This window comes from Anastrepha ludens, chromosome 2 (assembly GCF_028408465.1).
Source record: "Anastrepha ludens isolate Willacy chromosome 2, idAnaLude1.1, whole genome shotgun sequence".
In the NCBI taxonomy this organism is placed as follows: Eukaryota; Metazoa; Arthropoda; class Insecta; order Diptera; family Tephritidae; genus Anastrepha; species Anastrepha ludens.
The window spans coordinates 182435325-182459083 of record NC_071498.1 but is presented as its reverse complement, the minus strand read 5'-3'; the positions used below and the strand labels follow the sequence as shown (position 1 = coordinate 182459083).

Sequence of the window (23759 nt, the reverse complement as noted above, 5' to 3'; positions counted from 1 at the left end):
AGAAATTTAAAAAACTGTTAAAAAAGAACGAAATATTTTAACAACCATCAATTACCATTTACTTACATAATGAAATGATTGATAAATTTAATTTATTTACATATTGTCAAGTGGGCCGACAATATCCTATCGCTTTTTTCGTTCCAATGTCTTAATGCATTTTCTATGTAATTACATGTGTACTTGGTACAAACTATTTCAACTTTTGTATGATGTTTGAGCTGAAAACATATATAAATAGTGCATTATTTTGCAGTTATGAGTGAAATCAGTTTTTGTCATCAGTATTTTGAGCAACGTAAAGCCGTTATGAAAGGAAATATTTGTAAAGGTAAGGAAAATACCACGAAGTACAGAGTATGTATTTTATATGCTCTTTATTTTCGTCCAAAGTCCTTCTCTTGGTAGTTTTGTTGGTGGCTACCGCCACAGCACTTTTAATATCTGGAAATGGGCGACCTAGTTGTACCACTCAAGAAGAAATCAATATTCGTATATTCCGTAATAACTGGGACCCTACTTCCTATTGGAAATGTGAAGAGCTTAATGCAGCGCCCGTACTCGAGAGATGTCCAGAGCAAATGGCTTATTTAGATGGTGTCAAAAACTGTGTTGATTGGGCGGAATGGCATTGGGAAGAACCAACTGATTCTTTGATCATCGAAAATCAATTATAATTTTAAATTTGTTGATGTGAAATTCGTATATGAAATAAAAAAGCGATTTCGAAATATAAAAGTTTAAACTGCACCATATATGCATGTAATTTTGCGCACATTTAAAATGCTTATTGTCGGGTTTAGTATAATGCCGCAGGGGCAATTTTAGGCAAAATAAAACGATTTATTTAAAGAAACTTGGTGGAGATGTTAAGGAATGGTTCTTAAACAACATTTATAACTCCCAATATTCCGGGAATGATAGTTTTGCACCTATGTATTTGTTCTCAAAGTTCCTTTTACAATTTCATTTTTTTTTAGCGCATTAGAATATATTTTTTTATAAACTTCACTTAAATTCACAAAATATACAGTCACATGTGTGTTTTCCCTGGTTTTCATACTTGTATTTATAATCATAGATAATTTATAATATTTCAATGAAAATGAAATGCACATGCATTTATGAATATCATCACATTCCAATTTTAAACGAGAATAACAACTCATTGGAATTGACAACAATATTGTGTTGCCGGATGCCTGCAAATGAAAATACGAAATATTCAAGTAGTTATTTGACATACGTCCGGCTCTCATCGGTTGTTGTTGTTGTTGTAGCAGCATAAACATTCTCCATACTTACATACGATGAATGCTGCTGGAGTGACAGTCCTTGGCCGGATATAAATCCGGGTCGTTTCGGTAACGTAGAACCGACTGTCGTGGAAACGACGTGGGGGAGGGAGGCTCTCATCGGTCATCTGGAGTAGTTCACTTCTGACATACCTATGAGATGACTCAGCTTCCGGCAGAAGACTGTCGGGGTGGCTCATGCTGCAGCAGCCCATCAGAAACTGCTTGCTGAGCACGGGACTTATTGTACCACTGTGTTCCATGGTTAGGTTAGGTAGGTTGCCCATAGAGTGGGCCCACTTGGACGAAAGCCGTTTGGTTCATCCTTTGTGATACCATTGCAAGGGGAAAAGAGGTGAAGGAAAAAGGACAAAAGGGAAAGGGGTGGGGAGGTTTGAGTGTTTGTGGACTATGAACGGTGACTAGTCTGCGGTTGTGTTAGCCTCTTTATGCTGCTGATGAAGTTCATCAGATTTTTCTTATTAAGACCTGCTATATCAGCAGGCATAGAAAAGAAGTGTGAACCAAGATGCTTGAATCTTAGACCCGCGAGCGCTGGACAGCTAATGAGCAGGTGCTGAGATGATTCCACCTCATCCTCCATACAGCTGACGCAAAAAGGACTCGAAGTAATTCCGAGTCTCACAGCATGTATACCCCGCGGGCAGTGCCCCGTGAGGATACCCACGAAATTTGAGAGATGAGATTTTGTCATCCTCAGAATATCCCTCGAACGCCTCCATGTTCCATGACTTTTAAAGTATTGTGTTCGATGTGGAGTTCTAGGTTCGAAGGTATTGCGTTCTAGTACCGTTGGGTTATTGTTGTCAAATATTGAAAGCTTTGTTTAACTAAATATAGTATTTATTATTATTTCATTATACTTTAATTTGCTTTCGAATGTTTTTTTTTTTTAACAAAAGGGATATGCTTCACGTTTCTTATGGATACAAGTTTAAAAACTAAATCTAAGTAAAGCTAACAAAAATTAAAAACTAAAAATAAAGCATGAATATTCAAAGGTACATTTCAAACAATTTTCTTAAGTAAAAAAATTCTATACATATGCATCAAAACATATTTATTTGTTTAGCATTATATATGTACTAGCGTATCCTCGCCCGCTTCGCTAGGCGATAAATTCAATGATTTGCTGAAAGAGAATAAAATTAATACGAAACAAAGCAAATTCTTTGATACAATTTCACTTTATTGTAACACTTTTTGGTAGACAACGTTTTTGGTTTTTCAATTTTTCGCGTAAATGAATAATGACGATGGTTTGCCTACTCGTGCGAAAGCTACATACATACAATTGTACATGAGAAAAAATTGTGTATTCTAAATTAATACCGCACATTTGTAGAGACTGTCCTTGCGCCTTATGAATTGTCATAGTGAAGGCAAGGCGAATAGGGAACTGCAAACGTTTGAAATCGAATGGTAAATCCGTCGGAATCAGTGGAATTCTGGGTATCAATGCAACTATGTCACCAGGTATTTGATCCAAAATAGCTGCATTTATATCATTGATGTCCTTATTTTTCCCAGCTAAAATTACTCTTTCGCTGAGCCAATCATGGTTTTTGTAATGTTGAACTATGTTTGGAAATACACTCTGTATCAATGCCTCTTTAGACTGTGCAAAAGTGCAGAAATTTTTAGGCAATGTAATCATTCCTGTTGGATCGACAGACATTTGGCCATGTCCGATTTTCAGTAATTGGTGTGAAAATTCAGCTGCTGACGGATCGTTCTGTAGTTGAACACGTACGTTTGTAGCAAATGTAAGCGTGTTTATATGTCTCAATAAATACAATGATTTTAAGCATGCATTGATTTCATCTGCAGCCGTAAATTTGGGGATCACAGGTAAGGTTTGCCTGAAATCTCCAGCCAATAAAATCATGGCACCTCCAAAGACTGTTTGGCTCTTCCTCGTAGATCTTTCAAAGTTCTATCAAGTGCTTCCAATGGTTTCTTGTGTGCCATAGTACACTCGTCCCATACGATGAGCTCACATACTTTAAGAACTTTTGCCATTCCAGATCTTTTCGAAATATTACATGTTGGTGTTTCATTTACCTGCATATTCAAAGGCAACTTTAATGCAGAATGTGCTGTGCGACCGCCTTCAAGTAGTGTAGCCGAAATTCCGGAAATAGCGAGTGCCAATGCAACGTTATTATCCGATCGAATTGTTGCTAATATCAATGAAATCAAAAAGGTCTTTCCTGTTCCCGCAGGAGCATCCAAGAAAAACAATCCACCAGTTCCATGGCTAACATTATTCATGATTGTATCACCAACAGCAACATAGGTCATTCAATTTCGTTAAATTTGATGTTACAAATGTGTTTAGTTCATTACAATCATAATGGTATTCACGCTCCAGTTGTCGATTGAGAACTTCGGATTGTGTTTTCGTTTCGTGATGAACAATCTCCATCTTTGACTCGTTGTTCGTTGAATTTTCATCTGAAGCAACAATCACATGGTCCTCATCGATTTGGAGTCCCATGTCTTCAAACACGCTCATATCGTTGGAGTTATCTGAAATTTAATATATGTATTCATGTGTTCATCCTCTTCGGTAAATAAATCCACAACTTTATTTAAATCTGCCATTCCGAAAATGTATTGTTATTTTTTTCAATTCGTATCAATCTGGGAACAATGTATTCTATTGTAATCTTATCGATGTACGTATCGATACTCTCAGAGAATTTGACAGAAGTTGTTTTTGGGTTTTCGTCAAACGAGGCAAGGATAATAGATTTACCAAGGTTTGCCAGACAAGAAACAGTTATTCGGCTCTTAGAGAATTTGACAGAAGTTGTTTTTGGGTTTTCGTCAAACGAGGCAAGGATGATAGATTTACCAGGTCTGCTTGACACTGCAAAAACAAAAAAAACAAATTTTTTCTGCCACATCACATGGGGAAAGATATAAAGTGATGTGCTCTGGTGTGCGGTATTCGTAAACAAACCGTTTGAACATTTCCTTTGTTCTTACAAAATGTATATCTCGTTTGACGTAAACCCAAAACAACTTCTGTCAAATTCTCTGAGAGGCGAATATGTAACTGTTTTCTTGTCTGGCAAACCTTGGTAAATCTATCATCCTTGCCTCGTTTGACGAAAACCCAAAAACAACTTCTGTCAAATTCTCTGAGAGCCGAATAACTGTTTCTTGTCTGGCAAACCTTGGTAAATCTATTATCCTTGCCGAAATAAGAAGTACATATGTATTATACGTTTTAAAGCTGCCGTCGCGATCAGCTCTCTAAGGGTGCGAGCAGAGTGAGCGCTGATGCCGAGCGGAGCCGAGCCGAGCTTATTGACGCTTATTTTCATGCGAGAAGAAAATTTGTATATAAGGGTGCGACCAGAGTGAACGCTGATGCCGAGCGGAGCGAGCCGAGCTTATTGACGCTTATTTTCATGCGAGAAGAAAATTTGTATATAACACAGAGAATGCAAGAATCAGCGCTGAAATTCTGTTTATTCCATGTGTTTTGCTCTTATGTCATTTAGTTTTGTTGTTCATTTGTGTTTATAAAATTGCTGTACGGTAATGGATTCATTTGATGAAGAGTATTTTGCTTCTCCTAGTGTGATTAATGCAATTATTAACACAAAAGAGTTTGGAAAACATCCAATTACACTAAAAAGGAATGAATTTGGTGAATTTCATCATTTATATAATGATTTAAGAAAATATCCAGCTAAATTTCAACAATATACCCGAATGAAAATTGAAACATTTGATTACATTCTGGCCGGGAAAAATTTCACATATTATTTGATCGATACCCATTTATTTTTATTGTTAAACTATTAAAAAACACAACTGCACTCTAAAAAGTAAACATCAACAATGCAAAAAAGCGCCTAAAACGTTTTGAAACTGTTTTCTCGCACTCATCGGCTTTGCTCTCTGCTCTTGCAGAGAACGTTAAATATAGAGAATTCTCACGAGCTACGAATAGTGTGAATTGTCAAAAATGAAGTGAAACCGCGAACACTATTTCACCTCGCTTAACTCGACAGCGGGGAAGTTCTTAACAGAGCTGATTACAGTGAATTATATACAAGTACATTGGCTCTGCTCAGTTTTTGGTTTCTGTATGAAATCAAATTGACGAATGCCGACGGCATTTTGCAAGGCATTTGCTTGTGTATTTTTATGTTCGCTTGATAAACGAAATTTATTCAATCTACATATATTTTCAAACAAATACAACCAAATAAAGATTTAAAATCAAAGTAACTTTAATGTTTGTTGCTTTAATTTTAAAAGAAGAATTTAAACAAAATACATTATAAAACGACCTCACATTTTGTTGTGTGCGTTTTAGTAAATTTGATGAAAATTTTTACTAATTTTTCGAGTCGAAATTAATTTTAGACAAGAATTCAAAGAGCATATTGGTATATTGATGAATATATGTATATGTACATATATCAATATATGTATATATACATATATTTTGTTAGTTATATTTGTGCAAAAGTTCAATTGCATCTTCAATTCTTATAGTGTTACAAATGTATCTGCACACCCACTGCAGCAACAATGACCTATCTCACGACGCATTGCCTTATCATATTTATGTGCATTTGAATATGCATTTTTTGTTCCTTTGCCAAACGAAATTTTTTTCAATTTACATATGTATGTACATATATTACAGGGAATAATTCATATATGTATGCATTTTATAGATAGTACAAAACTTTGAAAATTTAAAATAAATAAAAGAAAACTTCAAAGGAACGTATTTTCATACATACATATATGGGACAACTAAGTTCTATTGCATCTTTAATAAATATAGTGTTGCACGCATATGTATGCACTGAAGCAACATGACCTACCTCACGAGCATCAATTCAATAATTAGGGTGTAAATATTCGAATGATCGAATTCCTGCAAATGCTAAAACAACTTCTTCTGCATATGCATCGACGCATGTGCATGTGCGTATGTATATGCACACTTGATCCCTAACTATATCTATATATCAATCAATCGATCAAATCAAAAAATTCTGTATACAAAACGCTTCATTACATTTTCATTACCAGGCACACAGGAAGATGACATATGCAAATATAAATATGTGAATTGAATTCAACCAAAACAATGCTTATTAATATACACATATGCATGTACATACAACCACACACACAGGGCACTGACTTTATTCCTCAAAATGCGTATGTCGTTCAAAGCTAAAATTCTATGCCTAGCGACTACAAGAACAAAATGCAGTCTTAGGCGCAGGCGTAGCGGCCATCATTCTAGTTGACATAGCGCTGAACAGTCGCGGCGGCGCCGAACAGTTTCAACTATTGTACTGTGCAACAAAAACTCATCATCAAAAAATTCATTGATAAATTCGAGCTCATAGTTCTAAGAGCAAGTACTTTCATTCATAAAACGAGCCGCCCATATGCCAATTTTCTCGACAATTCGAAAATAGTCAATATTGGAATATTTCGCGTAGAATTATTTGCCAATTTTGATAAATCTTCAATTTTTGTCAAGTCGAGTGCCCGCGGCTTCGTACATATGTATGCATCAATATATGTACGTAAATATGTGTATATGTACAATGCTGTGCCTATGAATATGCGCTGCGCCATGAGTGCGCGCTGGATTTCTTGCGAAGTTTTACCGTTTTATCTTGAGCTGTGGCTGGTGAGCACACATACACACAGCATATACATATGCGCAAATGTATATAAATTCACAAATTTACATTTGCATATGCCATCTTCCTGTGCGCCTAGTAATGAAGCGTTTTCTATAGAGGATTTTGATTCAGTTGGAAGGGATTCAACAAAGTTTTACAGACACCAGACAGACAGACATAACATATGTATATAATTTTGGATGATTTGGAAAATTCAAATATATAGGTCATATCAAAAAGCTACCTAACATTCTATGCTTCTAATCACCAACAAATCCTTATCGACTGCTGCTAAATTTACATAATTCAGCCCCTTACTGTTAACTTTGGTGAAAAATGTGGCTGTGGTGAAATTGTCTTCGCGAGACGAGTACCCCTCGAAATTCCATACGTTCCTGTCATTGAGACTTCTCTATACATTAACGTTCTCTGACACAAGCTTATTTGTATTGACTTGTATGTAATCAGTTTTATCGCACTGACAATCTCGGCTCGGCTTTCAGCGCTCACTCTGATCGCACCCTAACAGCCGGTTTGTACTTCGACCCCTTCCAACAGAGATGCAACGCCAACTGTAAAAATTTCGTGAATATATTAAGCGAACCCATTTTCACTTTTGGTGTTTCTTTTCGAGTGCTTTTAAGAGTCTAGAACAAGATGGAAGTCCTGAAAAATGGTTTCCTAAAATTTTTGGCAAAGTGCCCGTCGCAGCAGTCGTTACGTTGTTCTTAATGGTCCACGGCAATACTACTGTTTCCGTGGCGCCGCAATTTAATGGCGGATTCTTATAGAACTCGACAAAAGAAAACGAAATGAAGGAGTCAAATTTTTGGCAGCGTTTCAAAAAAATAACCCTCATCAGTCCAACTCCGGCTACGCAATCCACCGTATTTTTGCGTAGAACTCCTTTTCGCGTGGGTTGGCGAAAGTTCCAAAGTTTCTTTGTGTGAAGTTCCAAAGGGCATTTTGAAGGCAAATAATTATGAAATTATTATTTCCCGAATAGTTTGGAGTTATAAAGAGTGTTCCTTAACACCTCACTAACATCTCCAGCAAGTTTCATTAATAAAGACATAATAGTTTACCAAAAATTGCCCAATATATGTACATTATTCTAAATTCCAGCCTTTTTTTTTTATTCAATATCTCGAAAACTAAGCGAGATATCAAAAAATTTTACTCTCTCATTTCGTTTTCTTTTGTCGAGTTCTATAAGAATCCGCCCTAAGATTGCGGCGCAACGGAAACAGCAGAATCCCCTAGTCCATTTAGTTATGTACAGTGGCTCACAGCTTATTTCGTGTGGCTGTATGTTAAACTAAAGAATTGTAAACTTATTTTTATTTGATTTATTTTAAAAAAAATTTAAATGCACAATCAAAGATAAATTATTTCTAATTACAAACATGTATAAATGCATTCAAATTTTTTCTTCTTTAGTAGAATATTTACAACAAAAACAGAATACTAGGTAAATTGACGTCACAGCTTATTTCGTGTGTTCACTTTTACCGTTATCGGCGCCAGTAAACCGGTTAGCAATTATAAGAAATTTGTTTTGCATAGTATATTAGATTATATCCTTATTTAGTTTACACATTGAAAGTAGTCGGTTGTCCAGCTTAATTTAAAAATACCGTGATGGGTCGTCGTACGTCGATTGAAAGGCGCGAACTAGTGATTACGCATTACAAAAATGGAAAGTCGAAGATAAAAATTGCTCAAATTGTAAATTTGAGTACTTCCACAGTACAGTACATTATTCAACGCTTTTCTCGTGAAAAAAGAGTGGTTGACAAAGGCCGCCAAGCTCCAAACAAAATTTTTACAGAAGCTGATGAAAGGTGGATATTAAGAAAAATTAAAAAAGACCCACGAATTAGTGCGCCAGCTTTGACAAAAGAGGTTGAAAAAGTACTTGGTAAGTCATGTAATCCTGAAACAATAAGAAGAATTCTGCGCAAAGCTGATTTCCATGGTCGTACAGCTCGAAACAAACCGTTTGTTAATGAGCGTAACAGAAGATTAAAGGTGGAGTTTGCCGAAAACCATGTTAATAAAGACCAAACATTTTGGAATAACGTTATTTTCGCCGACGAAAGCAAATTCAACCTCTTTGGTTCCGATGGAAAGTCTTTCGTTTGGCGTAAGCCCAACGCGGAGCTGGACCCGAAGAATCTGCGTGGTACAGTAAAACACGGTGGGGGCCATGTAATGGTTTGGGGCTGCATGTCAACAGCTGGTGTCGGAAACTTGGTTTTTATCGACGAAATTATGGATGAAACAGTTTATTTGAATTTATTAAAAAATAATTTACTACAAAGTGCTGAAAAATTAGGCATTCGGGACAGGTTCAGGTTCTATCAGGGCAATGATCCGAAGCATAAGTCGGAATTAGTGCAACGGTGGCTTATATGGAATTGCCCTCATGTGGTAAAAACGCCAGCACAATCACCTGTTCTCATTGTAATTGATAATTTATGGAATATTCTGGATCAAAAAATTAGAAAACATAACATAAGCAACAACCAAGATCTAAAAACAGCATTGCAAGTGGAGTGGGAGAAAATATCTCCTGAATACACTGGAAAACTTGTTAGCTCCATGCAATCCCGGTTAAAAGCTGTATTAAAATAAAAAGGCTACCTCTACAAAATATTAGATTAGTAAAAACTTAATAAATTTAAAAAAAAAAATCATGTTTTTTCTAGTTTGGTTAAGCACACGAAATAAGGTGTGACGTGGATTTACTTATAATTTTGATTTTGCTGTAAATAATATATATTACTTAAGAAGAAATAATTTAAGTTTATTTATGTATGTTTGTAACAAGAAATAATTTATCTTTGAATGTACGTTTAAGTTTTTTTTCTAAATAAAGTTTATACAAAAATATTAAACTTTTTTATTTTGATAAACGGGCACACGAAATAGCTGTGAGCCACTGTATATGTTATCGCAAGTTCGCAGCTTCAGTATCGGGCGCACTATCATCCGTTTCATAGTTTTCGCTGCTACTCTAGTCTCAATACCTTCACTGTACCTTATTTCTTTAGAAGCTGTGCGACTGACACATGGCCGAAGGTTTGTTTGCAACGTTACTCCATTCAAATAGCATGTTCACAATTTGTTCACTCTTCCTTTTCAATTTTTTTTTATTAATTTGTCAATAGTTTTGAGTAGTTAACCCTGGATGACCAAATATTTGTCTAATATTCTAACATATTCCCGTCCCACCACCTTACTAACAGATCTTTGTTTGAAATAAAAAAGGAAATATAAACATATACTTTTTCTTAATTTGTAGTTTGTGAGACGAATGGTTAGTGACATAGTAACATTCACACAACTTTTCACGAACTCGTTTTACTTATGTTTGATGGTAGTGGTGAGTGATACAGCATGCCGCACAATTAATTGATAACTCTGACACTTATTACAATAGCGTTATTCGGGTGTTTTTCTTATCATTCTCCGGCCTCAAAAATACGTTCACATATGCGGTGATTAGCAATAAACCCATAAAAATTAATCTACCCGTTCACATTAAATGCAAAATTAACAATCAGCTGATAAGGCTGGTTTGGGCGGTTTTTCTTATTAGAAATTATTTTGGTGGAACATTTTATTGTTTTTGATTTGCCTATAGAAGCAATAGTTAATTTAATTGAGCAATTTACTAGTAATAGACCGTTGGAGGAAATCCGTAAACGACGTCTACCGAAGTTGTCTAAAAATTTTATTAGAATTATGTCTACAAACCTCGTTTCTTTGTCACCATTTTATTTAGCTTTTGCTTTTACGTTTCTCCTTACATTTGTAATAATTATCGATAACACAGAAAATACAGGGTTGTACAGCAAAAAGTATATTTATAATACGAGATTATTTTATATTCTCGGATTTTGGGAGAAATTGTGTACGGGCAACACCGGTTTTACATTACAGATCGCGAGTTAAGCTCGAAAAAGTAGATAATCTAGTTATATGTGAACCTATAGGGTTTTTTAATAACAGGTGTTATTTTGATATTCAAAGAAAAATGCTGTTTTTTGATATAAATGATCGGATGTTTATTTCATTATAAAGGTATGCCGTTAATAGTGGAAAATAACATCAGGCTAATTACCAACACGACCACGCTTACAGCACATCCTTTTCATGAAATTTTCCATAACCGAATTGGAAAATGGCTGCCCTCTGCCCTCTGCAACATAACTCCACCCTCTGAACCCTAACGACCTTCAATCCACGTGCGAGGGCCGATCAAACAGCTTTTGGGCCCCCCACAGTCTGTTACGCGTCATACCAGAGTACTTCGAAACCTGGTATTAGTCAAATGCAAACCTTGCGATGGCTGGGGTATAATCAGAAACGCATTATAAATACGCAGTAATTGCAGCGCTGGCAGCACTGCCAATGTGACAAGTGTTGCAATTGATAGATTGGCAGTATTAAAATTTTTCCTGCAAATAATGCGCGACGTTTGATACAAAAATGGCGTTTTGGAACGCGATGCATTTACAGTACTGCCATATTTGCATTTTTGAACGCATTGCCAACATTGCAAAAGTACGTTGCGCATTATAATGCGTTATTGAATATACCCCTGGTTGGACTTTCGGAGATGTTCTGGCCTGCGCACCGTTCGAGATTGGACACGTGACTACGTTGTCTCCCTCTGAAGAGCTCTGCACTCGTAATCGCCCAGCTTGGCGCACCTGCTTACCACTATCAGTAACAAAGTCGCAACATTGCGACTCTAATTGAATAATTTACTCACTTTTCGCATAGCTTAATATGGACCTTAACAAAATATAACGACTTTTACGTGTTGCTCAGACGAATAACTTTGTTATCATTTCTTACTATAGTTCTCAGGATATTCGGGTACTGTTAATGTTACCGAAACACTCCAGACTTACATCCTACGAAAGAGTGTGACTTCAGTTGATTATATTAGAGCGACGACTGTTATGTTGTTGTTGTTGTTTTAACAGCATAGTTAGCCCTGTCAGTGTAGGTATATCATCTGTCGTCTTCGTCTAGCTCATCTAGGGGTAGGCACAGGAAACATGCTGTTTCGACAGGTTGGGTCCAGAGGGAGAGGGGGGTTAGATGAGTCTGATTAAGGGGGCATGTGAAGAGGTGGTTAGTGTCGTGCGGCATACCTTCACATGCCGGACATGTGTTTGGTATGTCGGGGTCAATTCTGGATAAGTAGGAGTTTAACCTGCTACAATATCCAGAACGTAATTGTGCCAATGTTACACGAGTCTCACGGGGAAGCTGGAGCTCTTCATCTGCAATGGGTGGTGGTTGGACTCCGATTACGGCATTCACGGGACGGGAGTTCATGAAGGTGGTAACGGTCTCCCGGTGAATGTCGTTTATTGACTGTCTGAATACTGTCCGGTCCAGTAGGTCTCGGTCAGTTTTGTCCTGGAGTTCGTCAGCGTAGTCGAGGAGGTGTCTCCTGACGTGCCTGGGAGGCGGCTCAGGCTCAAGCAGGTGTCTGCAGGGGTGAAACCTGCGGTAACACCCCAGCAGGAACTGCTTGCTGAGCAATTTGTTGTGCTCCGCGACTGGGAGCATTTGTGCCTCGTTGTGCAGGTGTTGTATGGGTGACATCAGGAGGCACCCGGTCGCTGTCCGAATGGCGATATTCTGACATGTCTGAAGCTTTATCCACTGCGAATCACTAGTACCAGGCGACCAGACAGGCGCAGCATAGTTTAGAACCGGCCGGCCAATTGCCTTAAATGTCGAAAGCAACAGTTCTTTGTCCTTGCCCCAAGTGCTGCCGGCCAGCGATTTGAGGACCTTGTTGTGATTTTGGACTTTAGTGGCAATTGCGGTTGTGTGCGCAGAGAAGGAGAGCAAGCTGTCAAAGGTTACACCCAAAATTTTGGGGTTATTCACAGTCGGAATTGGTGTGTCGTCGACTTTTACCTTAAGGGACAGCTTGACCTCCTTTGTCCAGGTGGTGAAAAGGGTCGCCGTGGACTTGGTGGGGGAAAGTTGGAGATTCCTCGCAGTGAAAAAGCGAGAAAGGTCGGTGAGGTAGTTGTTCACTTTGGAACACAGGCCATCGATGTCATTGCCCGACGCCATTATCGTGCAATCGTCAGCGTATGAGATCAGGGAAACTCCCGCTGGTGGTTGGGGGAGCTTCGAGATGTAGAAGCTAAAAAGCAAGGGTGAAAGGACACCACCCTGCGGTACGCCTTGCTTAATCTTCCTCTGCTTTGACATTTGATCTCGAAAAATCACTGACGAGTGCCGACCGCTCAGGTAGTTCGCGGACCACCTCTTCAGCCCTGGCGGGAGTGTCGACTGATAAATATCATCTAGTAGCGTGGAATGGCTGACTGTATCGAAAGCCTTCTTTAGGTCCAACGCTACTAGGACAGTCCTCTCGCAGGGGCGGTTTTGGTTAAGCCCGCGATTTATCTGGGCGTTTATGGCGGCGAGTGCCGTGGTGGTGCTGTGCACTCGTCGGAATCCGTGCTGATGTGGGGCTGGGGCCAGGTGGGTCGTGAAGAGTGGGAGTAGGAGGGTTTCAAGTGTCTTCACTACTGGGGAAAGGAGAGTTATCGGCCGATAAGACTCCCCTTGGTTGGCGGGTTTCCCAGGTTTCAATAGTGGGACCACTCTTCCTGCTTTCCACTTGTCAGGGATGATGAGAGTGGCCACAGACAAATTGAAGACCCTTGTGAGGTATACTACTTCCAGGGGTCCCAGATGCTTCAGCATCAGCGCGTTAAGTCCGTCAGGGCCAATGGCTTTCGATGATTTCGACTTGTTGATGGCCCCCTGAACCTCATCACCGGAGAAAGTAAGTGGCGCACTGTCGTTCGTCAGTTTGTGCAGCCTTCTGGTAACACGACGTTTGGTTCTGTCGCCCGGAGGATGCAGTGTAAACAGCCAGCTAAAATAGCTCGCGCATCTCTTCGGGTCCGACGAAGTACAACCGTTGAAGGTGATAGCCACCTTGTCGTTGTGTTTCGTCGGGTTCGACAGGGACCTAACGGTGGACCAGAGCTTACTCACTCCGGAGGTGAGATTACAAGTCTTCAGGTGATCAACCCATTTAGTCCGCTTATGTTGATTTACCAGTTGCCGGATCTCCAAATTGAGATCCCTTATGCGGGGATCCCCGGGATCGGCCTGGCGTAGGTGGTCACGCTCGTTTTGCTAAACTGGCTGCTTCTGCTGGGAAGTGAGGACGGATGTCCTTATAACATCCAGCTGGGATGAAGCGGCTGTTATAATCAATGCAGCCATTACAAATTGGCCGTTAAAATCCAAACAGTTTATTGTTGGAAATTTCTACAGAAAGCAATGTTCAATTATATTCAAAAGAAATTTATTAAGTTATATATTTTTCCCATAGTATTATTACATAGAATTAGAGAATTTTATTTCATATAAAAAAACATTGTTGTCAATGCCGATTGCTTTTATACCATGGTCTTACATAACAGAGGAATGCGTACATATGTATCAATTAGGCGCCTTTAATCTAATCCGGGTAAACAAATTTAATTATTTCGAACTTCATTTTAGAAATATCTCATCTGATCTACGTGAAGGTTAACAAATTAATTTGCTCGCATTATTTTATACACATCGAGTACCAACTAAACGGCGAAATTATTAATTTCAAGCAATATTTGGTTTATATTTTTTTAAATAAACCGAAGTAATAAATTACAATTACAGTTTAGTTTATTTTAATATTTTATGTGGCAAACTACATATACATAATTTCATACATAAACGTTACATACTCATAGTTGAAAAGTTTAGTAAAGGTTGTCGGGTGAAGGGGAATAATAATAGTAGTGGTTACTTGAAAATGTTAAAAGTATGTCTAATCGTCCATACTCTCATTTCTGTCAGGTGAGGCATTTCCATTTTTTGGAGAAGCTGACCGCGAACGGGAACGTGATTTGTTGTCCGGTGATGCGGAGCGGTCGCTGAAACGTCACGAACATAAAAAATGTTAAAATTAGCAGGGATGTTTCTTTAGAATTTTGAAAAAGGTAGTGGCACAAGTTAGATTAATTTAACCAAAGTAGTACTCGAAATTAAATGCTTTTCATAAGATTTATTTATCGGTTTAAAAGGACAGCAATCCAAAATAAACGAAAATAAGATAAAAATAGTAATAAGAAAAGCGAAATAGAATAAAAACAAATTAATTGAATCGTTAAGTGCGTAAACAAATCGGCGTAAATACTTACCGTGAACGAGAATCTCTCCGTGACTTAGATCGAGAGCGGGAGCGTGACTCGCGTTTTGAATTTGACCGAGAACGTGAACGCGAATCACGTTTAGGAGAGCGTGAACGCGAGTGAGACCGTGACTTAGATTTAGACTTTGATAGCTCTCTTGATTTGCTATAAATAAGATTAAAATGTAATAATAATTATCAACTTTAATAATAATATACTTACTTAGAGCGAGACCGCGAACGTGATTTTACTGGAGATTTAGACTTTGAACGTGCCCCACGTGATTTGGAGCGACTGCGAGACTTTGAGCGTGAGCGCGATGATCGGCGGGACCTGGAGCGTGAACGTCTGCGAGAGCGAGACCGCGAACGAGAACTTGACGAACGAGACCTACCGCGCCCTCCACCACTACGTCCGCCACGGCGATCTTCAACCAAACGTATACGACGGCCATTCAACTCAGTATCGTCCAACTTCTCAATAGCAGTCTTCATATCCGATAATGAAGCGAATTCCACAACACTGTTAAGATGGAACAAAACGGAAAACTATAAAACGGGAAAAATTATTTTTCTTGTATTTTGTACCCTTCATTGCGTCGCTGCTTGTGTGCATCCGCGTAGGTAACTTCTCCAGCTTGTCTCATATAGTCTTTCAAATCCTGCGCACCAACAATTGATCAATTTTTTCAATACCGGAAAGGGAAATACAAGAAAAATCCATTTAATAAATCATTTTAAATTATTGTTTTTTTTTTCAGGAAAAGTATATTTAATAATTTGCTGAAGTGTATTTTCAGCGAGTGTTGTAGTGGTTGGAAGTTGAGTCCGCTACTCCCCGTTCACATGCCAACCATAATGATGATGAGACAGGATCAACCACTCCTTCATTCTCACTCTGTAAAATAGGCAACTTCGTAAGTCAGTTGGAGGCATACACATCTCCCTCTTTGGCCATGGTTTAATTCCAGTAACAACACTCGTCTTCGTAAACCTTAGAACTTCAGCAAATTACACTTGATCTCATCATGTCCAAAGAAATACTGAACAGATAAGAACAAAATGTTTTAAAGTGAAATTTTTGCTCTTAAGTATAACACTATAGCATATATAAAATAATACGATAAAAGTATTGCAATCTTACTTAATATCATTTGAACAAAGTCGCTTTTTGTCAGTAATACTTTCACTGTATATCAAATGTATTTGTGACCTCTCAGTGACCTCAATATAAAGCGTGATTTACGTCGACAGCGGTTGGATATGTCGGATATATTGCGTGCGTATAGGACCCTCAGATGTGTATTCAACTTTTCTCAAATGTGTACAATGGCATTCCGGCAATTTGCCACTAATTAAATTCGCAAGTCGAAAAGTCAAGTCGCTTAACAAAAGTTACATCCAATGGATACGTCAACGCATGCATCTTGTCTACCAGAACACCAGACCAAATCAAGTTGTCATCTTTCGTGAAATTATGTACAATATGCTTATCTCACGTTGACATTCTGGGTAGTAAATATACTATACAGGCGATAACCGTCAAATCGAATCAATTTAGTACTTCTTGAAGAGAAGCATCTGAACATGGAGACTGCAAGTGCGCAGGCCATTCATGCGCATAATCGGTATAAAAAAGACCTCCGGTGATCATTAATGTAAGTGCACTTCGCTGCATCGTTGATCATGCAAACAGAACAACCCAATTTACAGAGGGCTTAAATCTAGGCCGTCATAAGACATCAGAAACCAGTTTTGGCCGTTTGTGAAATTATTTGTTCTTCTACTGTAAATAAAGGGAAATGAGTTCACACCTCCGGATCAGAGGCATGATGTTACATTCTCCTGACTGCCACCACCCGCCAGCATCGCATAAAGTTTGACATGTTGGTTGGCTGATACTTTCTACGGTCCCTTATCGCCAGAAAGAACTATCGGTGAGCCGGCTAGGTACGGTTCAGTCGACGACATCGATGTTCTACATTAAGTACCACCTAAGCAGTAGAGTAGTTAGGACATCTTTTGCACATCGCTACATTTGGACAAGGAACAGACACAATAGCCATAGCCAGAGCATACAGAAGCCTGCAAGCACCATTATTTTACTGAAGCCATCAGAAGCGTCATCAAGAGCATCAGAAGCGTCAAAAAAGCACCACATCGCACACCATTCGTAATCGCAATCGGTTTGAAGCTTCGTCCGACGCACGTTCTTGGTTGGTACGAGACTCTGGGATTATTTGCAATCGCTATTCGCTATAAGGAATTCGACAATTCTAAAATTAAATCATTTTTAATACATTTTACGTTCTTAATAATATGTACCTAATTTTAAAAACCGAACGCATTTAGTTTGTCAATCTAACATTTTCATCTACATCGCATCAAACTATACGAATGTCACACTGGCAGAAAAAAATGTTAAATTGAATTCTTTGCGTTTAGTGTCCGCTTCTTCAGCTCAAGTGCGTTCATTAGGTTGCTCTGACATCTGCCACGAATCTTGTGCCTTTTATTTTATATTATAGCTGAATTATTAACCCTATTTCATTTGTGCTTCATCATTTTGGCTAATTTTGTTATTTAAGTGTTTAGATGTTTTTTATTCCTTGTTCGAAGCCCAGAAACCTTATCAGATGAAAATCATTTCCATATTCGCTTTTGCACTCGTTCGCGTAAAACAAAAAATATCATGACCAGCTCACGAAACGGATGAATGTAAGCAATCTACCTCCAACAATCGAATTTTTCGTCCCTTCATATCATTTAGTGTCGGTCTCTTTTCAGAATGGGAATTGTAATGTGATTTTTACGATCGGGATGAGTTCATTTATTTCTCTCTGCATTGGCCGTATCACTTATCACTGCCTTTGAGTGGATGAGGTCGCACGAGCTTTCAGGCGAGCGACTGAGCGGAGAATTAGGTTTGTGCTCATAAACTGGTCTCATGAACTCTTCTCAAATTAAGCCTCTTAACTTCATCATTCAACCAAGGTGATGATCTGTCAACCCATTAGTGGCATTTCTTTCGTATAGAAAAAATAATTTATCGGATAACACCGGTCAATTAGGCATTCATAAACATACGAACTAGTTGATGAAAATACAATTTATTTTAAATGTAGGTAAACAAAAAAGTAAATTCTAAATACGCAAAGGTTGTTAATAAAAAAAATTAAATCAAACGAAAAAAAGGCCTCTAATCCTCTCGATCTCAAAAATTCATTAAAACGTTATTAACAGTAATATGTATATTTTAATATATTTAAATATTTTTTTATAACATTATAACGTTTTAATGAAACCACCCGACGTCCGTTTCCAAACCGTTATTTAGCAACTAACTTAAAGCTACAGTTAATGTCCCTTACTTGAATAAACGCTAGGTTAATAGAAATAAATCTGACACACTTTGTCCCAAATACGTAAATATTTTTATATAAAGAATAGGTTACGGCGAAAACAAAAAATCAGTTCAGAACTCTTAAACTTTTGTTGATTTTTTTTTTTAATTATCGACATACCTGCCAACTCACGCGGCTTGACAAATTCTCCACAATCAGGCGGTACTCGGTACGTAGCGGCGGCCCATAACGAGAAGATGATCTGGAATTTTTGTTTCTGGTGAATAATTCAATGAATATATAATTAGTGGTGACACTGCTGCTATTACTAGACATGTATTTTTTTCTGTTAATATCGACATTTTTAGTGTTATTGACGAATTGTACTAAAAATGTGTATATAACAAAAGGCAAACAAATTGATTAACTGAGCTTATAAGTGAATATGTAGTTACTAAACTTTATACTTTAAGCACTCCGTTATAAGTCACAGAAATGTTCTTAAAATATTTTTCAAAATTATATTGTATACATACATATATATGTGTATATGGGTGATATAATTATATATATATTCTAACTTCAGTAAGGCACCGTTTGCATTTCTCAGTGGTGGTGTGGGAACTAATTTCCAATTTTTCTTTAAAGAATTCGTAACAATTAAATTTCTCCATGTGTCCCATAAGCTGGATAAATATAAATCTGCCCTGATAAGAGAAAAATATTTTATACTGAACTTAGTGATATTAAAAAAAGTACTGTTTTTTGTTTCTTAACTCGCTTGACCAACCTTTTTATGGTTTTGTCCGTTTTCTTTCCCCAAAAAATTTTATTTTTGAGTTTAATTTCTATTTAAAAACATCTGTGATTTATAACGGAAATATAAGTAAATTATATAAGAAAATTCATGTCAATGCAGTATCAGTGTCTCGTAAGTAATGAAGAAACCAATGGTGGAGATAATATAGAACAGAACCAGGAAGTTTGCATTTCGATCTAAAGATCATTTGTGGCGTCTACATATCACAATACCTCATCCAAACCCCCTTCCCACAGTAAAACTAAGATGGAGTTGGGTTGGACTGAGCGAATGTTCCTACTTCTCGCTATGGCATCGCATTCGATAAGGTATAATGGAGTTTCCCGGGATTGATCGCAGACACCACACGGTTTGGTAGAGAATGGCTGCGTAATCTGGTTTATCTGGACGAGGTTTATGAGATTCGTAAATCGCTTCCACATACATTTTGTTACTACCCCAAATATGACTTATTTTCCAGGTCATGCTTTTACCCATTTCAGAAATGCAAACAGCAAAATTCCAAAATACTTATAAAAACATGCACTCAAATTTTAATGTAATTCTAGCAATAATCTACTTTGTGGGTTACATAGAAAAATGTATCAAAAAAGTGTTAATTTTTTATTCGGTACTCAAACACGGTACTCATATCTTTTAACAATTATATATACATATATATTTTTACACCGCAAATAGGAGCTCGACCAAACAATTATGCGCCTTGATGTTCCACAAATGGAGGGACCTAAAGTTTCAAGCTGACTTCAAACGGCAGATATTTTTATGAGGATGGAAGAAATACCCTCGGAGGTTTTGCCATTGCCTGCCGAGGGGGCGACCTCTATTAGAAAAACTTTTATTTGATATTCATGCACGGAGATTCGATACTACGTTCTCTCCGAATACCGTGGTAGTCATGCACCTACCAACGCCTACAAGGGCCGAATTAATTGAGTTATTGCCAACATTTTCCAGGTTTTTACAGAAAATACAGTTAAATAATGTTACCATGTGTAATAGAAAACAGCACCATTTTTTTAACAACTCTTACAATTAATCCCCTTATCTGGGTTCATGGGTACAGGAATATAGAGGGAAATGAAATTGGCGACGAGCTTGCCAGGAAGGGGGCGACAGAACCAGTTTCAGCTGTCTCCCTCGCAGACATCGGTGTCCCTTTGTCCGTTGTTAAAGGGAAACTACATAATTTCTTTCTAAGAAAAGCGCAAGACAGATGGAGGTCTGTCTCATCGTGCGTTATTTCAAAAACACTATGGCCCCAATACGATAGAAACAGAACGCTTAAGGTGATGGGAATCGCCCGCCATTAATTTCCAAACTGATTGTGGTGCTCACTGGTCACTGGGTGAACATTTTCTCTGCAAATGTCCGGCTCTGGCGGCTAGGCGCTTGAGATTCCTTAGTGTGCCCTTTGGGGATGACTTCAAGAAATTCTCCAGCCTTTTCTTTCTCCTCCACTACACCAACAGCACTGGATGGCTGGAGAAGGTTTTCTCTTCCCAATAATTTTTCTTTGTACTGGTTATAAGCCACATTATGGTATCAAAACGGCACGTAAGTGCTACTTGAAGTGTGCCTGTGGCACTTTTGCCATTTTACCTACCCTACCCTTACAATTAATAATACGCGTATTAATCGACTTTTTTTATAAAATTTTCCCCCCATATGCTCCACAACGTAGATAATTACCGCAATTCGTTCTTATAATCCAAAATAACGCTTACTTGTCATTATAACGACCACCTCCACCACGGCGACCTCCGTATCGATCATCATATCGGTCTCTATGACTGCCACGAGCTGTACCTCTTGCCGGTTCAACAACCACTCTGTAAGATGGAAGGAGTAAAGACTTAGCCGACAATTGTAACTACAAAAGAAATACCTTTCCCCTAGTAACTCTTTCCCATTTAGCTCATAAACTGCATCGTCCGCATCTCTGTAGTCTTCAAATTCCTGAAAATCAAGTTTAATTTAAAACCAAATTTAAGAGCTTTTCTACGTCGGCGCAGATAACAAGGCTTTCCTTGGTATACATGATAGCCAACCTCAATATTGATTTTAACTCAATTACAAAATATTTAATACTTACAACGAAGCCATAGCCATTCTTTATTAAGATATCGCGCGTTCGTCCATAACCTTTAAAAAACCGCTCCAAATCTCTTTCACGAACTCCATACGGTAATCCACCGACATAAACTCTTGAGCCGACCATTATTCTGTACGTATTTCGTTCTGTTTTATAACAAAAATTATGGTACACACATTACTTCAATTTTTATACACAAGTCATCACAATAGGCAGTTTGTAGAAAAATTAAACACATTAAGCAAATATAATCCAAAATGGCGTCATGATGGGAAAATTGCAACAAGCGGATATATGTTCGATATTGTAAAATTCCAAACAAAAACATGTATACTACAATTCCTCAATTTACCTTTAAACAGGCGTTAATCAAATGGTGTTACAATTTCTTTAACTCCACTTATATATATTTATTACTCCGTCCTGCAAAAGAAAAACACAATCAAGCTATTCGGCGACTCAAACGGAAATAATTATTTTTCCACTGAACGGGGTGTATTTGTAAAATGGCGGCTTTTCGCTTGGGTTCATAGTTGCCACTTAATCAAAATTACTAATGCAGGTCACAGACGGTAAGCCAATCGAAACAATCGGTTGATATTTCAACAGATTAATACGTATGCTACAGCAGTTGGTAAACACTTCGAAAAGTTTAGAATTTTTTTTGCAACTTACTTTGACGCTTCGAAGTAGTTACATGAGCGGACAAATGGTAACATTAAGCTAAATATTGTTACGAATTTTCTTACGTTAAAATTCCAAGAACCACTCACAATAACTCCTCTGAGTTCCATCACAATATTGTCAAACAAAATTAAAAAATTATGGTAACATGCTTGCTTTACTTTATTTCCAACACCTTACTTTATATGTACACGATCTCTTTAAAACTGAACCACTCCATTATTTTTCGTTTGTACTCTTCCACGTTTAACTTACTGCCCAATACTACATGCACATGCAACAAGGTTTATACACATGTGCTTAAAACTATCGTAATTTTTAGATCTGGCTGCTCATATCTCGTGGCGAGTTCTGTTGTTATAGCAGCTAACTTAACCCCGTCTGTGCGACGTAGTCAACTGTCGTTTTCGTCTAACTCATCTAACGGTAGCCCAGAAAACGTGCTCTGTCTCGATATCTGCTGTTGCCATCGTTCGCTATTGTTGCCACTCGGTTCGCGAAACTTAGGAATTACAACAATATTTATGAAGAACTCATAGATTCGCTTAAAAGCCAGCCATCACTGCGAAAAAATAATAGCGAAGATTATAGAGACAGAAATATATTATTAAAATCGTGGTAAATTTGATTAGAAGAGTATAAAAAAGTACACAAAAACCCTAATATAGAAATTGTGAAAAAACTCTTCCTATCGCCCCTTTTCAAGCCCAAATAAATATCACAAATGACAACAATTTTCTTACCGCATTCCATGATCTAAATTCGTCGACATGTCCACACGTGTTCTAATAAGCCTAATTAAAAAGCTTTAATATAGATATAGTTTTTGAAGAGGTTTGTAGTCCGAGGGAGTGGGTGGAATATTTGTCAAGAGTTTGAAGTCCTCGTAGCTTTGCCCTGCGGCAAGATATCTTAAAGTAGCGGATAATCTCTCGCTTGGCAAATCACGTCACGCATTGATATATATTTTTTAAATTGCAGGCGTTACCGATTCGAGAATGTATACATACATATGTAAAATTTTGACGTGATAACGTCTTATAATTCGATTTAGCCGGCTGCACGCACGAAAAAATGTGTCGTTACCTTGCTCATTTGTCGTTACCTTGCTCATTGTCGTTACCTTGAATGAAGTGCAAGCGAAAGCGCGGAACGAACGACAAAGCAAGCAAAGCAAACGAACGGCAACGTTCGACATCTTGCTCTATCCTACTTAAGTGAGCGTATATATGTATGTATATGCGCATATGTATATAAATTGACATACTTGTATTTGCATATGCCTTCTTACTGTGTGCATGGTAATGAACCATTTCTCTCTTGAGAATAGGACGATGATAGAAAAAGTAGAAAATGAAAGGGAGTGTTTCGAGTGTAAAGTGTCTTGAAAAAGGCAAATCGATGATGGTGTTGTTGACTTATTAACGTCTGATGCACAATCGAAATTGAAGATATCTTTCATGAATTTGATAAATGTTTCGTCATTTTTCACGTTTGTGTAAATGTAACTTGACCTATTCCATTGCAATTCCATTTACCTCCTCCTCTATATCCATACAAAATATCTATCAAACAAATAA

At 37.8% G+C, this 23759-nt stretch overlaps 2 protein-coding genes across 3 annotated transcripts; one reads left to right on the top strand and one right to left on the bottom strand.

Annotated features, from left to right (window-relative positions):
* The first annotated feature begins 224 nt into the window (after window positions 1–224).
* LOC128860809 (uncharacterized) lies at window positions 225–755 on the top strand. The gene is made up of 2 exons (XM_054098567.1): window positions 225–331; window positions 394–755. The coding sequence occupies exons 1-2, from the start codon at window positions 259–261 to the stop codon at window positions 675–677; spliced, it is 357 nt and encodes a 118-aa protein (XP_053954542.1). The 5' UTR covers window positions 225–258; the 3' UTR covers window positions 678–755.
* A 13594-nt stretch (window positions 756–14349) lies between these two features.
* Window positions 14350–21985, bottom strand: LOC128856013 (serine-arginine protein 55). Of its 2 annotated transcripts, none has more exons than XM_054091346.1 (9): window positions 21848–21985; window positions 21496–21641; window positions 21289–21359; window positions 21128–21232; window positions 18761–18842; window positions 15825–15898; window positions 15460–15759; window positions 15247–15402; window positions 14350–14979 (listed from the first exon to the last, which is right to left on the bottom strand). In XM_054091346.1, the coding sequence occupies exons 2-9, from the start codon at window positions 21619–21621 to the stop codon at window positions 14874–14876; spliced, it is 1020 nt and encodes a 339-aa protein (XP_053947321.1). In that variant the 5' UTR covers window positions 21622–21641; window positions 21848–21985; the 3' UTR covers window positions 14350–14873. The 2 variants fall into 2 exon arrangements, with proteins under 2 accessions (XP_053947321.1, XP_053947320.1); XM_054091345.1 differs by having other exon boundaries at window positions 18761–18857; window positions 21848–21984.
* Window positions 21986–23759: the final 1774 nt, after the last annotated feature.

Bases quoted from the DNA above. Each gene is read 5' to 3' on its own strand.
- LOC128860809 (XM_054098567.1), top strand. From the start codon at position 259: ATGAGTGAAATCAGTTTTTGTCATCAGTATTTTGAGCAACGTAAAGCC. The intron at 332-393 runs GTAAGGAAAATA...TTTCGTCCAAAG, and splicing joins GAAAGGAAATATTTGTAAAG to TCCTTCTCTTGGTAGTTTTG.
- LOC128856013 (XM_054091345.1), bottom strand. From the start codon at position 21,621: ATGGTCGGCTCAAGAGTTTATGTCGGTGGATTACCGTATGGAGTTCGT. The intron at 21,360-21,495 runs GTAAGTATTAAA...CTTGATTTTCAG, and splicing joins AGAATGGCTATGGCTTCGTT to GAATTTGAAGACTACAGAGA. The intron at 15,760-15,824 runs GTACAAAATACA...CCATCTTAACAG, and splicing joins AAGCAGCGACGCAATGAAGG to TGTTGTGGAATTCGCTTCAT.